General features: G+C 45.6%; 1 protein-coding gene and 1 pseudogene across 3 annotated transcripts in view; both read right to left on the bottom strand.

Annotated features, from left to right (window-relative positions):
* SKA3 (spindle and kinetochore associated complex subunit 3) overlaps nucleotides 1-18,200 on the bottom strand; it is a 1,028,231-nt gene that overhangs the window by 588,075 nt on the left and 421,956 nt on the right. For all 3 annotated transcript variants that reach the window (XM_069639377.1, XM_069639379.1, XM_069639378.1), the window contains exon 7: nucleotides 1,883-2,058. In XM_069639377.1, coding sequence (XP_069495478.1) covers nucleotides 1,883-2,058 — 176 coding nt within the window. The remainder of the gene's footprint in view (nucleotides 1-1,882; nucleotides 2,059-18,200) is intronic.
* Nucleotides 7,417-10,714, bottom strand: LOC138528811 (rab effector Noc2-like; annotated as a pseudogene).

The raw sequence follows: 18,200 nt of genomic DNA, 5'->3' as shown, positions 1-18,200 counted from the left end.
CCAAGTCCCAGAAAAAAGAACGATTTCACCATGTCCAAATTAGACACTGGGTCTCGAATCAGATGATCAGAGAAGCAGCCAACAGACCACCCATAGGATTGGAACACACGATAAGGGGAGGGGTAACAACAACAGGGGTCTCGAGGCTATATCGCCTACTGGACAGTGCAGATCCGGGGGACATCTTGCCGTACGTGTCGAAATGGGAACAAGACCTTGGGGAACCAATAACAGACGAAACATGGGGCCAGATTTGGCGTTGCGTGTCGATAAGATCCAAATGTGCATAGATTAAGGAGTCGGCATATAAGATATGCTTCAGGTGGTACATGACACCACAACGACTGCCCTCTATCAATCCTGATCACTCTCCTTTATGTTGGCGTGATTGTGGCTTAACTGGAGACTTGGAACATATGTGGTGGTCCTGCCCCACAGCAAAAGTTTATTGGAAGGAAATCTTGGGCCACATCAGGGAGGTAACAAAGGTTCAGCTACCTTTGAGCCCAGTGGTTGTATTGCCGGGCACCACGGTGGAAGGGGGTTATGACGCCACTGGAAATAACGGGGGTTGGGAGGTGGGTGGATGGGAGATACTAAAGTTAAAATGCTATGGACATTGAAGATTACATGATACAAAGAAGAAACCCAAAGATCACTGGTCATATGTAAAATGTTATAAGCTTCCCATATGTTTCTGTTGTCCATTTCTTTATAAAATAAAGTTTGTTAAAAAACAAAAGAATCCACCCATTGCAGCACGATTTAGTAATCACTTTCAATATTAGGTACATTAATACTATAGCTAAAGTGAACATTGTTAAGCTGTGATCTAGTGTGACTTAATGATTAATTTGAACATTGTTTCAAATAAGGAAACATTTCTTTCAGACATCAATGTAACATTTGCCAATTAAATGTCCATTGTGTGCACACACACGTAACTCGCCATGCTGCAGTCTGACCTCTTCCCAGATGCCCAGCATATCTCATCACAACACAGATCACATCACACCACCTAACAGAGATCTACACAGGTTACCACCCATCACCCTTAAAACAGCCTGTGTCACATTCAAGGCCATGACAACATTCCAGCCCACCTGAATGAATAACACCATCGCTGGAAGTCTCTGCATCACGAGAAGCCAGATCACCCCCAGACAAGAATCAAAAGCAACAGAAAACGGGTGTAGTGTACCTGGAATAATATACCAAAATACATCATACTGGCCTCATCTTTCCCACACTTGAGGAAGGACTGAAGGACTTGCTCTTCAAAGAATACCTTGACCGCGGAATCACCCCCCACTAAATCCACTTCCCTACCAGGCCTGTTCTGCCGCACTGTATATGAAATCAAAAGGCAGGAGGAAAAACTTCCGATTTCAACGGGGCCCCCTTTATTCAAAGTTCCATGGATAAGGAACACATTCCATTCATTCAATTCAGTACAAAAGACAAACACATTCTAGGCCTTCTTCAGCATCAGTACTGACATTATGTAGTTTCATATAGAGCTCTGCATGCGAGGGCAGAGTAATTAATTTAGCAGTCCTGTAGCACCCAATTGGGAAAGCATCATTTAACAGTTTTTTTTCATTTTATCAGTTAGGTGAATTAGTTGTCATTGGTATGATTATGTCCCATTCATATCCGCCGCTCATATTTGAATCACAGAGTCTTAAAGGGCCAGTCAGCAAAATGACTTGTGAGAACATATTCTTCATTAAAAGGTGGGTGGGATGGATGGTTACCATTATTATCTCATGCAAAACATTCAATATGGTAGATGGCAACTGGACATGCATGTTTCTTGGATAAAGACCCAACCAGACATTAGATTACACGTGTTCACTGCTGTATAGTGAACATCACTTACTGTAGTACATTTTTTCAGCCAGGGTGTTTCAAACTGCGGAAGGGATGGTGTTGCTGTATCATCAGAACTGGGTGGTTCTTCTTTTTCTGGTGTTGCTGGACATGCTGCTTTTTCCTGCTTTGCAGTTTTCAAACCGGGAGTACGGAATACAGGTAATGACGGAGAATGGATATCCTCTAAAATAAAAAAAGTCCATGTGTTTAAAAAATAATAATCTACCCAATTAAGAAAATAAAATTCGACCCTGCACTAGCAAATACAACACTTCCATATTTGTCACTGAATAACTGAATTCAATAGATTTCCCCAGTTTAACCAATCTGTCGGATCAGTTTTCTGGACTAGACAGCATAAACACTAGTCCCTCGCATACAGTGCAATAGGCGTACAACAAGGATAGACGTTTACATGTACAGTTGTTATAATATGGAATGAGGGCATGCAGAGTGTTCCAGGCAAAGGATATGGGTTAGGGATGAAAAGGCATTGCCATGGACTCAGTCAAGCATTTTGCCATTGGAAACACATAGGGCCTCATTACAACCCTGGCGTTAAGGGGTTAACGGCGCCGTAAAAGGCTACGGCGCCGTTAACCCCTTAACGCCGGATTCACACTTTAACGCCTGCTTTTTGCAGGCGTTAACGTCCAACCCGCTAAGGGACCTTGGTGCTAATTACGGCACCGTAATTTACGGTGCAGTAATTAGCGCCTTCCCCATTCCCATTGAGCCCTATGGGCCAAAAATGGGAATGGGGAAGGGGTCATGGTGAATGGGGATTTACCGCCCTGCCAACCTTGGAATGGGGCAGTAAATCCGCCATCCACCATGGCGGAATCCGGCATGGACCATGGTGCTAATAGCACCATGGTCCAACGCCAGGGTTGTAATGAGGCCCATATAATCCAATACAATAAAATGGATAAAACACCTAACTGCAAACATGTAAATCGGTTGTATTTTATTAACAATTAATTGCAGCTAACAGTTTCTGCTTGAATTATTTTGTCTATGGATGCAACAGTGTAGATCCACATCACCCACTGCAGAAACTTGATTTAAAATGTTAAAGCCATCTTGAACCAGACTAGTTAAGGGGGGGCCCTTTTTTCCAATTTGAAACTTTTGACAGGTGGGAACGGCCCCTGCTTCTGGTCGTAGTCCAGCCCTGTTTTGATATGGGTTCGATTTTTTTTTATATGGAATTTGATATCAATTAATGTTTGATATCAAAATGTTTCGATATCAGATTTGATAACCATTTTATATAAATGGATAAAGTGTGTCTGTACTTTTATACGATTTGATATAAAGTGTATATCAAAATGTTTTTAATATGAGAGCGTGCGTTTGCTGTTGCTTAGTCGAGGGCAAAGTGAGATGTGAGGAGTTAGACGGCGAGTGTTAGGGTTTGGTGACGCGGCAACAATGCGGATGTTGTGGATATAATTTTACAACATTTATATCAGATTTTGTTTGATAACTGATATTTTCTGGTTAATTTTTTATCAAATTATTATTGGTCATTTTTATATCGCAATTATAAACTTTATATAATGTTAATATAAAATTTGATTGAAAGGGCCGGCTTAAGACTGCAATGGTGACACGGGGAGGGTCAGACAAACCGGAATATATACCGCTCAGCAATGGGCTGGGAAACACTGCGCTTTTTGAGCTTTTCAGGGACTATTCCGGAAACAGCTATTATGAACAGCTACAGTCACGACAAGGGGAAACACTGACACGAAGTCCAGGGGGTTTCTACGATAGCTATACCCCATATTGTTTCATGGATAATGAATATCTGGAGATTGTTCAGGCCCTGTTGGCGGATCGTGACAGCGCGGAGCTCTGCAAGGATATGGCTAAACTCGCTGTTGACATCAAGCCGGCTCTTACGGTCAAGGCTATGGAGGATGCTGTTGGAGATTGTATTCAAAACATTAAGGAACATGTGCCAGTAACAATTGCTAATCTGGGAATGGCGAGCTGGAATGGCGATGACGTGATCATGGAGCAACCAGGCATGGGGTGTGGGGGGTCTGGAGACCGTGGATATGAATCTATGGTTCCGCAGGCGGACGTAGGAATGACAACGGAGCCGGATCACACCTATTGCTGCGGCAGAGAAATCGGGGGGCCAAGCACCCCGGGTATCGGACAACCTGCTTTCTGGTTGGTATGTTCTAAAGCGGGTGTGTGTATTTCATAAGGCATAAGACGTAGCCGTAGTTACAACTATGCATATTTGTTTTGTTTACAGCCTTTAACCGTAAAGTGGACGGCGGTGAGAAGAACCAGGCTCTAGCAGAAATAATCAATATTTATTGTGTTAGCTGTTAAAACCAAATTGAAAATGCAGGGGATTCTGAAAATATTTTGTGTAAGACCTGTTTCTTTATTTCACTAATGGAAATCGATGGCGTTAAATGTGACACACCCACAACAGCTGTGACCTCGGTTGATATTATGGCCATCGATGTGAAAACATGTTTAAAACAACACTTTCAAAGATGGTGCTCATGGCACAAAATTGATGATCCTCGACATGATGCTCATGAGTGTTTGGAAAAAGCTTACGTGGATAATTCGATATGTAAAATATGTCACATGCTGAGCTCTAAATGCATTGTAGAAATTATGTGGTTGATGCCGTTGTTAACACACAAAGGTCGGCATAGGGTCTGAGCGATACGTATCTAAAACATTGTTGGCTATAAAAGCGGCGAAAACCCCTTTTGAAAAAGAAACAATTTAGACGGGGTGTCCGCTGTGTGTTAGAAGCATTATCGAGAAAACAGTTTGGAAGTGGGGGGATAAAGTATATCAAAAACAGTATGGTAGAGCAATGTGCATGGAGCCCCGTAATGTGACCCATGAGGGCTGAGCCTATGGATATTTTCATATATATTTATGCTTATTTACAGGAAGCAAAAAAAACAAAAAAAAAACACCGGCTGAAAAGTGATCAATTTAATATGAAACCAGCAGCTGGCTGTGTATAGCGATTATTGCTGGATCTACTTAAAGCGCATCTGGCTACTATATGTCCAAGGTTGATGTGTTATCTGGAAGCACCAAAAGTGATACACAGAAGGAAATGTAAATCTGTTACTCATCGCAAACATCTACGTAAACATTAACCGCCCCAAATAAAGGATAACTACTGGCAAAAGCATCACAAAGGAGGTCAAGCTGATTTAAAATGGCCAATGGAACACATGTTGTGAGTAAATATAGCCAACCTGCAACAGAGCTTTCGATGAGTCAAAGGACAAGAGCAATTTGACAGGGAGCTTTATGAATTTGTACCCACCGTCTATTATGTATGTATGCCTATCGACGCAGTGAAAGGCTGTTTATGAGGTAATTTATGATATCGAAATTTGTATCAGAGAGGATCATTGTGCAACATTTGATTACCCAAGTTATTTGATATGCAGAAAATCTGAATAAAATTGTCTTTCTAAATGCAAATAAAAATCTGTTTTTATGAAACGTGACTATGGGCCTCATTACAAGTCAGCCGGTCTGGAAACAACAGTGGCGGTAAATCCCCCGCCACTGTTGTATCCGGACCGGCTGATTCAGAGTCCTGCAGGTGGGAGGTGTCACTCTCGCCAGGTCTGACCTGGCGGGAGTAACACCACCCGCCTGCAGGCGCACATGGAAACACTCGCTCTGTCATAGACGGAACCAGTGTTTCCATGGTCCCCATCCATGGGGATGAGGATTTACAGAATTCCGCCTCCAGAATTACCGGGTTACTGGTATTGTAATGCCCCGGTGATTCTGCAATCACGGAGGCGGAATGGTATTACTGGTCCGGCAGCTGCCTGATGGTTTTTCCGGCACGGCTACCGCCAGACTCGTAATGAGGCCCTATATATTTATGTTGAGCGGTTACTGGGGCCAAACACACCCTACATAAAACGCGTAGAAATATACGACGAGATAAAAGGCTTCAAGAGTTTACAACAATGTCTGCGAAAATAAAGTCAACATTTGAAAACAACAGAATGCTGCAGTGTGAATAAAAACAGACCCTTTAAAGGTTGATGCATAACAAAGAGTCAGACCATTTTATGATTTGTAAAAATATTTATTTATAAAAAAGATATATGTAATACAGAAAGGAAAAATACAAGTGTAAAATATTTTATTTATAAAAAAGATATACGTAATACAGAAAGGAAAAATACAAGTGTAAAAACAATTTAAGGCAAATAAAAATAAACATGAAGATTCAAATACCCAAAATCCCAGGCACTCGGCTGTGAATTGAAACAGGGGCACTGTGCAGTAGCGAGGCTGTTAGCGGTTATCAAAATATTTAATAGCCATAGGGATGTGTCAACCCATCTGCCGCCAGGGTTCGTTTTATCATACACAACACGGAGTGTCTTTTGCAGAGTGATGGTGCTAATTTCCCACTGTTTTTTTATCGCGCACTATACCCTGATGTGTAACCACGATAGACTGTGGGTCTTTACACGCAGCGACATTTATAAAAGACTGCAGCAGATCTTTTAAACTGTCAATGTGTTTGGGTCCTGTTGTTAACATTTAACATTATACCTTTTACTCATGTTGACGGTTCCTACAGATGAGCGATAGGCATATGTTTTGGGCCCCGCAGATTTGAACTTCACAATATATTCGTCGAGCGTTAGCTCAGAAGTTAGATCCCCTAGATAATTGCTGATGGACGAGTTGACATCTCCTGGGTGGCTGACAAAAATAATGTCAGTGTCGTGATACAGAACCCGTTCTTTTAATTGTTCCATTACAACAACCAGTTTTTTTTTGTTTAATAACATACGTTTTTATGTAAATAAAACACACACATACAAAAGCATAACATTTAACACCAACATCACAGGGGAGATAAGATTCAAACATGAACATAAAAAGTAGCAAACAGTTGTTATATTTTACATGATAATTCTTCCACCATTCCAACATATTAACTCCCTACTTGTCCTACTTGTCACAAAAGTATTTTTTTAATCATGTAGTATCAAAATCAGCCATAAAGAAGTTACAAGGCCACATGACTGGAGTTAATACTTAACTACTGAAACAAATCTATACCAAAAGAAAAGGTTAAGCATGAATCGCCACTTTGTGCAAGTGTATAAATAGAATAAACAACATATTCCCAAAAGAGCTTCAGGGTAGTGTCACTTTCAGAAAAAATTAAATCCCTTTTTGGTGGAGTGCTGTAGTGATCCAAAGAGCAGATTAGTACAAATCACTGCAGAGAATCAGTGGAAGGTGAGGTACCATGAAACCTCCTACGATAGCTAGCCTTCAAAGAGCCCCCGACACATACTAGCTATAATAGCATTCCCATACTTCAGTGGAAATTGACCATTAGGCTGGAGGTTTGCAGCAGATGACTTTTGAGTCAGGAATACAATCCAGTGCCAAAAGGAAATCCATTCATATATTTTAAGTGCCCCCAGCCACTCCCACAAGACAATATCCAGGAAGTAGAACCTGTTCTCCAAAAGGCAGTCAAAGCATATTTTAAAGTACATTTCGGGGTCCAGCAGGTAATCTTCTCTTGCGCAAAAGCTTCCGAGGAGGGTGTTCAGGGGCATTTCTACTGATGTCACTGTCATAGTCTTCCCGACGGACATCTCCGTGGAGCTTTCTGTGGAACTCATGCCCCCTCCTTGCTCACTTCCAAGGCTGTTTGTGCTTGCTGAAAGGGCTGGATTAAAATTGCCCAAATTGGCCTTTGTCTCAACAGTCTGTGGAATGTTAGTTTCACTGCTAGAAACATGTCTTTGAGACATGTTCTGTTTGTCTGTATCTTTGATCCCACCAATAAGGACTTTTCATCCATGCTAGATGAACTCAATTCAGAGTCGCTATCACTTGAGTCCACTTTTCCTCTGGCCCAAGTATAAGATCTATTGGTTGGGAGGCTTTTAATGTCCTGGATAGAAGATTCAACTCGAACCGGCCGAAGATGAAGTTCATTCCCTTTACTTAAGCTCTTCAGTGGCAGGATATACTTTGGTAACCCTTTGTAAAACCATGCTCCAGATCTCTTGCACACCTCCCTTTGCTCGCTACAGACTTTACAGAGCCACAACTTTCGCTTCTGGCTGCCAAGGATTTCAATTCCACATTTAGTGCAGACTTTCTGCTATTTTTAGATGGATCTCAGATTGCTCATTTTAGTCACTTGGGCCAGAAAATCAACTCCATCCTTTCCACTGTAATATGCCCAGGGTCGGTTCTTGGCACTCTCCTCTTCCCACTATATACCTCTTCTCTTGCAGAAATTGTTAATTCTTTTGTCTTTCTTGCCACTTCAATGCCAACAACCCCCAGGTATAGCGGTCATGTGCCTTCTATTCTGACTCTTTCCATGCTAAGAACACTGACTGCCTACTTTCTATTTAAACTTGGATGCATGCATTCCTGTCTTCTAGATCTCAGAACCTCAAAATCTGAAATTCTCCATTTCCTTCCTCTACTATCCCATTTTTCTTTAAAAACAATTTTCGGGGGCATGGCCAGGAGGCTATCGATGCGGACGTGAGATCGCATCACTCCCGTGCCGCCAGCCAAATCCTGCATTAATCCTTCTCTAATTGCCAGCCTGTGAAGACCTAAAACGCCTTAACAGCGTGGGAGACAATACTGCATACTTCTATCCAGCTCCGGAGTGAAACCGGGGCCGGGCGACCCAGCAACGAAGCCTGCAAGAAGTGGGCCCGCGCGGCGGAGGAATATCAAAATGGCCGCTGCAAGCTGCGGATGAGCGGAGGATGCCGCGCGCCGACGAAGGACCCATCCCGCGGAAAACCATTGAGACGGAGTGCGGAGGATCGTTGCTGCGAGCCCAGGTGTGGGCGGAGGAGCTTGAGGACCGCTGCCGTCGATGCTCCCTTTTCGCGAGCGGGCGAGATCTGGCGTGGGCTTCCCTGCATCCTGCCGGTGTGGGCTGCCCAAGTCGGGCGGTCTCCCTTCCCCGCTAAGAGTCAGGGAGTGGGGGCAGAGTGACCCCAGTGGCGGACGCCGGGCCCCTGCCAGCGGTGACCTGCACCCACAGGGACACAGCCCATCCGGCGTACGCCACTGCTGCGACATCGAGGGAGCCCGCGTGTCATTGCAGCTCGCCCCGGGGACAGAGCCACAACACCATCAAGCCGTCCAGAACTGCAACAGAGTCGCGGGCACTCCACTCTGCGTAGAGCGCTTGCTGGACTCACGGAGCGACTTCCATCCATCCATCTGCCTACATCTGACGGCTGCTTCATACGGCGTTAAGGAGGGGAGGAGGCGGGGGATTGGGGCCAGAAACACTGAATGACAATCCTGATCTGTTCCCCCACAGAACACTACCACCCCTGGGGCCCCACTGCGTGCACCGTAAACCTGAGGTGCACGCATGCCTTGAAATGTAAAGACACTAAGTCAGCAGGGTGTGCCGTCGGACGTGCCTGACTGGGCACCCTCCCGCCGCCCCCTCCCCACGCTGATTACGCGGACGGATCCCTGTGGGCACACTCACTCGCAATAGCCCCATCAGCTTATTAACACGAACAGGCCGCCGCATGAAGTCCACGAGGGAATCAGAGAAACAACCAGTGTGACCCGCGCTATCACCAGACAAGCCTCACGAACTGCCCAATCCACCTGCAGTGTGCCACTAGCGAGGCCTCACATAAAGGCGCAGCTCCCTGCTCGAGAAGGGCACTACTGGTGCTAGAGGTGGAGACACGTCATGGCATATCAGAACTGCCACAAATCAGCAGTAGTGTGCGCGACTGTGGGTCATAACCATTGAATGCATGGCAACATGACGGCAGAGGCGAGCCTCACGCCCCAGTAAGCCTGCCAATTCAGGCAACCAAACACAGTTGTCGTCAATCTGCAATAAAAAGGAGAGGGGACGGACAACCAACAGAACAATTGTGAGATAAGCTGCGAGGCCACATTTAAAAAGGAGTGCAAAATAAGTACCCCATGCGACGGCATAAAGAGGATTGTCATCCCCATTACAAACTGGAGGCGAAAAGTGGAGGGGGGAAAAAGTTAACCCCAACAGACCCTGCGTGGCCGGTGCCCTTGCCGCTCCGGCGCTCAGAATAAATCGCCGCCTAAGCTTCAAAAGACTCACGCTTGCCTAACCCGTCACCATCTTCCCTCTCCTGCACACTGTGAAAGCTCTAGAGCATAACAATACGAGTGAGGCCCAGGAAGGCGATTGTAATAAACAAAGCGCACAAAAGCACAAACCCACGGCGGGTTTAGGCCCACACACAGGCTCGCATCTGACGCAACCTCAAACGAAAGCCTGCATCCTGTGCTCATTATACCCACAAGGAGGTAACGAAACATCAGACATATCCGACAAGGATCCACGTGGCCACTGCCCACATAACACTAGAGGAGCGGTGTGGTCACCCCGGGCCCCCCGATAACATTTGCCTATCCACGCTCCCGCTGGTGCCTCCCTCCAAGAGAGACCCGGATCTTCAGAGCCACCACGCCAGAACGTCGGAAATGGGGAAAGACAAGCCCAGGAAAACCTCCACACAAAGTAGAATAGAACAATATGCAACCACACCAGCGAATCGCACCCCGATACAGACTGCATGGAGGAAAACATCTCCCTCAGAGACATAATGAGCGCCATTGCCAGCTTTAGAACTTCCATGGAAAAAAAGATGGACAGTATTGGCGCAGACGTGTCCCTACTAAGACATGACCTGCAGAAGCTGACCTCACGCACGGGGGAAGCGGAGGCACGAATCTCAGAAACTGAGGACAGCCTACGTGGGGTGAACCGCCAGATGTCCGGCATGTTAACGCGTATAAAGCTCCTGGAATAGAGAGTGGACGACAGCGTGGGAAGATGTAGGCGAAACAACGTTCGCATACTTGGCCTTCCCGAGAAGGCGGAGGGGGATTGCATGGAACTGTTCTTTGAGGAATGGTTTGTGGACACATACGACGCCCAGTCCTTCTCCAAATTCTTCTCTATTGAGCGTGCCCACCGCATCCCGACCGGCAAGATCACGCCGGGTGCACCGCCGCGTACAGTCATCGCAAGGTTCCTGAATTATAGGGACAGAGATACGGTACTGCAGCTGGCAAGATCTAAAGGGACTGTCACATACAACGGATCAAGAATTGCCTTCTTCCCTGACTTCACTAGGGAAGTACAGAAAGCACGCCAATCATTTGATCCGCTCAAGAAATGCCTGCAATCAATGGCAGTCAAATATGGGCTAATCTTCCCTGCCCAGCTCAAAATATTCCACAAAAACAAGACGGTGCACTACACAGATCCTAAGGAAGCGCGGAGCTGGACCGAAAGACATATAGATGGCGATTGGAGCTCTGAGGGGAGGAGGAGAGCGGAACGCAACAGACCACATCCTGAGCGGCCACCGGAGATGGATTTGCAGCAACAACTACATTTGGAGAACCCACGGCAAGATGAAGCATAATAAATAAACAACACTACGCAAGAAGGCCATATCATCGCAAATGAAACGCAAACGGAGCCCACACTTCACATTGCAAACTTAGGTGCGATAAACAGCGCGGCTGGCGGCCAACCGAATAGCCGCCCCCTACACAAGGAAGAGTACCCGGAGCCTCATAAAGTGGTGCTCTACTGGCCAGCCCCAAGCCATACTTGCACTACAAGGACCGGCTAACGCGAACTGCAAGATCTGGCCGACTCGGGGTGGGCACATGTCGAATAAAGTTCAACTGTTTAGAAGTTTATATCGGGTCGACAGTTGCTTCAGTTGCGGGAGGAGTATGGGGAGGGGGGAGTTGGACTTAATGTTTTTATTCAATGTTTAACATGCAATGGCACAGAGAGCACAGTGAACAGGACAATCGCGGTGAAGCTGCCGCGACTACAATCGAAGAGACACATATGCAAATCTACATCCCAAACAACTGATGGCGCCTGAGACTGCTTCAAACAAAAAAAGGCTAATACTTATGGCATGGAATGTGAACGGGCTAGGATCCAGTATCAAAAGAAGACTGGTACTGCAACACAAACAGGCACTCCCCGGATATAGCTTTCCTGACTGAAACGCATCTAGCGGGAAATGCATGCAAATTCTTCCAAAGATCTAACTACCGCACAGCGGTGCATGCGGGTTTCTCCATGGGGGCGAGAGGGGTGCTCATAGTAATTCATAAAAGACTTTCACTGGAGATCAAGCATATAACGCAGGACAGAGGAGGTTGTTATGTCCAAATTCAAGCAACGCTCTGGAGCCAAACCCTAGCACTTATGGCAGTGTACTCCCCGCCTACCATGCTTAACAATCTGTTAACCGATATTACCACCATCCTGGCAGCAAATCCCGCAGACACATCGTAATAGGCGGGGACTTCAATTAAGTCATGGACAATATCCTAGATCACATGCACTTGAGAGCCAGGAATCCTACCACCACTACCAAACTGGCCTCTTTCGTGTCTGCAATGGGTCTGTGTGATGCGTGGAGTGACCTACACAGAGAGACTCGTCAATATTCCTTTCATTCTGAAGCTCATGCCTTAATGTCCAGAATGGATTACTACTTCTTACCATATCAAAATACTCAAAGTGTGCAGCGCATCCTTCCTCCCACGGGGAATCTCCTACCACTCCCCACTACTACTTGAACTAGAAACAGCGAGACCTCGACCGCCTCCCATGTGGCGACTAAACTCTTACTATCTGGGGTTCCCAGACCTACAAGAAAAAATAGAGGCAGCCACCTCCAACTACTTCGAGCTAAATGCAGGCTTGGTTCACAACCCTAATACACTCTGGGAGGCATACAAACCAGTCCTACGTGGCGAGATTATATCGTGGACATCGGCAAAGAAGAAAGCACAACGCGAACGGATCATCGAAGCCGAAAGAGAAGTTGTGTCCAGGGAAAGAGCACATCGCCAACGACACCCCTGAAACGAGCAGAGCCCTCACACTGGCGCAGAAGAAGCTGCATAACCTATCTCTGGATTGCGCCCAAAAAGCACATAACGCCATGAAGGCACGTCTATACGAAACAGGGGACAAAGCAGGCAAAATGCTTGCTTGGCTGGAGAAACACGACGAAGGACAACAAAAGGTGAAGTGCATAAAAACTTCAGATACAGATCCAGTCTTCTCCGATGCAGAGATAGCAGAACGCTTTGCTGATTTCTACGAGGACCTCTATAAACCCCCTACCACCGCAGCAACCAGTACCATACTGAGCAGTATCGATCTCCCAACACTCACCACGGAGCAGGCCAAAGAGCTTGATAACAAAATAACGACTGATGAAATATCAACAGCCATAGCCCAACTAAAAACAAGCAAGACCCCAGGTCCCAACGGGTACCCACTTGATATTTGGAAAAAGCTAAACCACCTAGAGATACCCACTCATTTGCTTAACTTGTTTGAGCACTCCCTAACAAAGGGCGAGCTCCCACCAGATCTCCGTAAGGCCACCATTATAGTGATTCCCAAAAAGGGCAAGCCCCCAGATGAATGCACTTCCTATTGGCCCATATCCCTAATTAACGGTGAAGCTAAAATACTAGCCAAAATACTTGCTAATAGATTACAATTGGTCATTACAGCACTGATTCATCCAGATCAATGCGGCTTCATGCCTCAAAGATCCACAAGGATGAACGTTTGCAGGATCTACCTGGCGCTAGAGAGCACCTGTCCTGCAGCAATCACCGGCACTATTGGCTATAGATTTTGAGAAGGCCTTTGATTCAGTTCATTGGGAGGCTCCATGGGCAATAATGTGTAAGATGCAATTCGGGGAACCATTTATTAAATGGGTACAACTCCTCTAACACAAGCCGTTATCGGAGGTAAGAGTGAACGGATGGCCCTCGCGAAACATCCAATTGGGGAAGGGCACCAGGCAAGGTTGCCCGCTCTCGGCAATCTTGTTTGCATTGATAATAGAACCATTGCCAGTCATTCTGTGGGACACGACCACGTGGACCGGCTTCAGATGGAGCTCAACCTGGGAGGATAAGATATCCCTCTTTGCAGATGACCTCCTGGTGTACCTGGGTGACCCAGCGATCTCCTGCCTATAGTCACTCAAATACTGATAAACTATGGAGCCTTTAGTGGCCTTAGGGTGAAATGGGCCAAATCCGTGCTGTTTCCAGTGAAAGGGGTAGACTATATACCGGCATCTGGTTCCCCATATCACATCGAAACCGTACAGTTCCGATACCTGGGTATTCTAATTACAAACAGGCTGGATAGCTATGTAACTCAAAACCTACTTCCGCTAACTAGAAGATACGCACAAGACGTGACCCATTGGCAAGCACTGCCATTGACATTGATGGGCAGGGCTGCGCTCTTCAAGATGCTGGCCCTACCCCGGGGTTCTTGTACATCCTTCAAAACGCCCCTCTCCACGTCCCCACTGATGAGTTCCATAGAATAGACAGAATAACACAAACACCTGTGGGGCGGGCAACACCCGAGAATAGCTCTCAAAAACCTTCAACGCTCAGTCTGGGAGGGGGGGATAGGACTACCAAACATCCAGATCTACTATTGGGCGACCCAGATGGCAACTGTCAACGACATACTGCACGGGGTCCCGACCATCCCCCACATAAAGGCCGAATTAGCTGCACAACATGGCATGCCCCTGATTGAAATTCTCTACTGTAGACAGACAGGCCCTCCGAATGCACGATAGTAGCGCATACAGCCCTGGTGTGGAAAGAAGTACACAAACATCTAGGATGGGATAATAAAATCACCCCGGTCCAACCCATCTGGAATAATGCCCACCTCACAGGCCTCAGTAACCTCCCGAAATGGCCGAACTGGGTGACAGCTGGCATACAAACCATCCAGCGTATATTTGTGACCAACCAGATAATACAGTTCGCCGAGCTCTTGGCATCATACGATCTCCCAGACACCGAACAATATCACTATGGACAATTACAACATGCACTCACAGTGCATAGGGCCCAGCTGGCGGACATGCCCGAGTGTACACCCATAGAAAGGAATATAGTCAGACAGTGTAAGCAACAAGGTCACGTCTACTATGTACAACGCCATCTCCTCGTTTGCCACGAAAGAGCTGCTGAATCTGAAGACGAAATGGGAAAGAGACGTGGGCCCAATATTACCCGAAGAATGGATCTCGACCCTGATGTACCCTAGAGAGACTGCAATCTCGGCGAGGCTCAGGCTCGTACAACTGAAAATACTGCATAGGATTTATTATCCCAGAGTAGCTTTGTATAAATGGGGATAAGCGACCGACCCCAAATGCCTCCGCTGTAAACAAGAGGAAGGAACTTTCTATCACATTCTATGGCAGTGTACACGGATACAACACTTCTGGCACAAATGCAGTGAACGATTCTCGAATGTCCTGTGTCGCCCGATCCCAACAGACCCCAAGCTCCTTCTCCTGGGTATTGAAGAAGGAGACATGTCTCGCCTCGAAAAGTTACTTCTCTCGACATCACAGGAGTTGCCAAAAGAAATATTGCACAAATATGGGGCGCAGAAAGTACTCTGAAATTTGATCAATGGATATCAGATGTGGACGCTATTATCCTAATGGAACGCCGAGTCTACCAAGCAAGAGGCTGTCCGGGCAAAGCAGATAAAATCTGGGGGAAATGGGAACAGACATTGTGAAGCATGTACAGGACGCACAACAGTCTTTGGGGCGCAATTTTACAACGACCACGGACTACAACATCACCATGTGTTGCTGCTTGTAAACGACTTGCAAAAAGAAAGGAAAAAGGCCAATTGTTGTCCTGACCTTATCTATATCTTATAGCATCTGTGTCTCTAAATACGCTTATATCCAAATAATCCCTGCTCGCACTGCTCTGCCATTTGTATGTATACAAGTTATACGGTTACGTATTGAATGTCTTTGTATTATGGTACGAAAACACAATAAAAATTGTTATAAAAAAAAAAAAAAATCATCGATTGTCTGCAGTGAGGTTTGATTCCCAAAACCCAAAGCAAAAATCCATGGCTCACAACTGAGTTTGTTTTTTGTACACTTTTAACATCATATTCAACGTATGCGACCCACACATTTTTTTAAACCAACAGACCCCGCCAATAACCTGTTTCTTTTTAAGGGTTAGTTTCCCAAGACCCGGTAATGTGTTATTGATAAAAGATATCCAAGTATTCAAATTCCTTAACCACTGGTATAGTAGAAGTATTACACCTAATTGACGGGAGTGTAATTCGCTTCCCTGATCTGTAACACCATAATAGCTGATTTAGAGGCGTTAACCTCCAAATCAAGTTTCCTCATAAAATGAGTGTATTCATCAATAGGTTTCTGCAGAGCCATGGGGGTGCATGCTATTAGAACGGTGGCGAGAGTGGGAAACTTCTACAATTTTAGGGACATCAGTTCCCAATTTGTTTAAAACTCTCTGAAGGTAATTGATATAGAGGGTGAAAGGCAGGGGTGCCAAAACACACATGCCTTTGTTATTCACTGTTAAGGAGCCCACTGTCCCGCTCCACCACTTCTAGCACAAACCTCCATGCCCTTATTTATATTCTCAAAAACAAATACTAGGTCTTAATAACAATTAAGTTGGCTTCATTTATCCCATAACGTGGACCTCTTAACTATCATAAGCAGTTGACAGGTCCATAAATGCTAGATAAATCACGTATGCCTAATTAAAAGGGGGTAAGCCACTATTTTATGTACATTCAATGCCTGTTTAGAGAAGCACTAGGCGTCTTCTGGTGTCTGTGACACTTCAAAACCTTAATCTGAGGCAGGCCAATCACAGTCAAGATATACCACAAACCAGTAATGTACACACCAAGCACAAAAGTGGTCTCCATAAATTTGTAGTTGGATCATAGAAATCATGAAGTATAACTAACATTGTTTCAGACTGTTGTGAAGGCATCATGAGTCAGACACTTAGAACAAGTTTATAATGTTTTCCACAAAAACTTTATTTAGCTTAAATGGGCAGGGTGGAGTAATGTCTTACTTGCCCTATGCTAAAGTGGGATTTGCCTAGCTAAAGAAAATGAAGGATAGTCTACGTCGGGAACTCCAAACTAAAACATCTGTCGGTGTCCAAAACATATACCTGTCCTCACAACTAACTAAAATGTGTAGAGATGTCAGCATCAAAAAGAAATCGTGTTCAAAGTAAAGTTCAGAGCTTCTTCTAGCGCTTTGGCTAATAATCAGCTGCCCTTCACCAATTTCAAAGTAGTTAATCAAACAAAGGGGTTCCCTTCCCCTAGAGTTAAAATCTTCCAGCTTTCAAACAAAAAGAGTTCACTATCACAACAATGTCTTTGCACAACACAAGCTTCTTCTTCGGTGTTTTCAGTGGCTTTTCCATTCAGGGCCACACGGTCTAGGCGCAGTTGTCGGACCACATGGTTCACAATCTTTCTTTCACTCCTCTCAATTTGTCAAAGTGTTCCCACTTGTTTTCATTTCGTTTTGGTATTCACAATGATTTACTTTAATTTCATTCGATGTAAAAATGCTTTGCTTTAATCTAGTTCAGTATTTAAAGTGCCTTTCATTTGCTTTAACTTGCTTTCATTGCGTTCGATATTCAAAATGCCTTGCTTTGCTTTAATTATATCACCGTCGACCCACCCGGTGTTCCCTCTTTCCTGGTTGCACTCACTGGTCGGTTTTACGGCTCCTGACGAGGTCTTCCGCCGCCACGGTTCCCAGTTCTCTGTGCAATCGCTCGCGTCTTCTCCTGGCAGTCTTCTTGTGGCTCACTCATAACCAGCAGCGTTTCCTCGGCGAAGCCGGATACTCTGAACCACTTCTCTCGGTCCCACCACCCTTCTCAAGGTTTGCTACCGGCATCCAGCTCCATATTCCTTTGCTTCCCACTGCATACACTCTGCATTGCTTTACGGGTCCCGAGCACTTATCCTGCAATGCCGCCACATCGGAGAGGTTTACTTGCACACAGCTGACTGTGCTCCCAGAAGCTGACTCAATTTGGTTTTGGCTTCCCTCCATTACAAAAAGGACTAGACCGCTCACCAGCAAAGTGATAGTCCTTCCTTGCTCCTGTTGTCCTCCTCCTCGGGGCTGATGCATGTTTGTTTGTTCAACATAAGGATGTGTTGGTCTAGTCATCCTCCTTCGTCCCAGTACTATACTGGTGCAATTTGGGGTTTATTTTAGGGAAGTCATAGGAAAAAGGGTGACAAAAGCCCTTAAAGGCTTGAGGGTTCATGGTGGGGTGGCTGGGTTAGGTTGCCTATGAACACTCCAAGGGACTTTGAG

This window comes from Ambystoma mexicanum, chromosome 7q (assembly GCF_040938575.1).
Source record: "Ambystoma mexicanum isolate Mex_15411 chromosome 7q, UKY_AmexF1_1, whole genome shotgun sequence".
Taxonomy (NCBI): domain Eukaryota; kingdom Metazoa; phylum Chordata; class Amphibia; order Caudata; family Ambystomatidae; genus Ambystoma; species Ambystoma mexicanum.
This window is presented reverse-complemented; position numbering and strand designations above follow the sequence as displayed.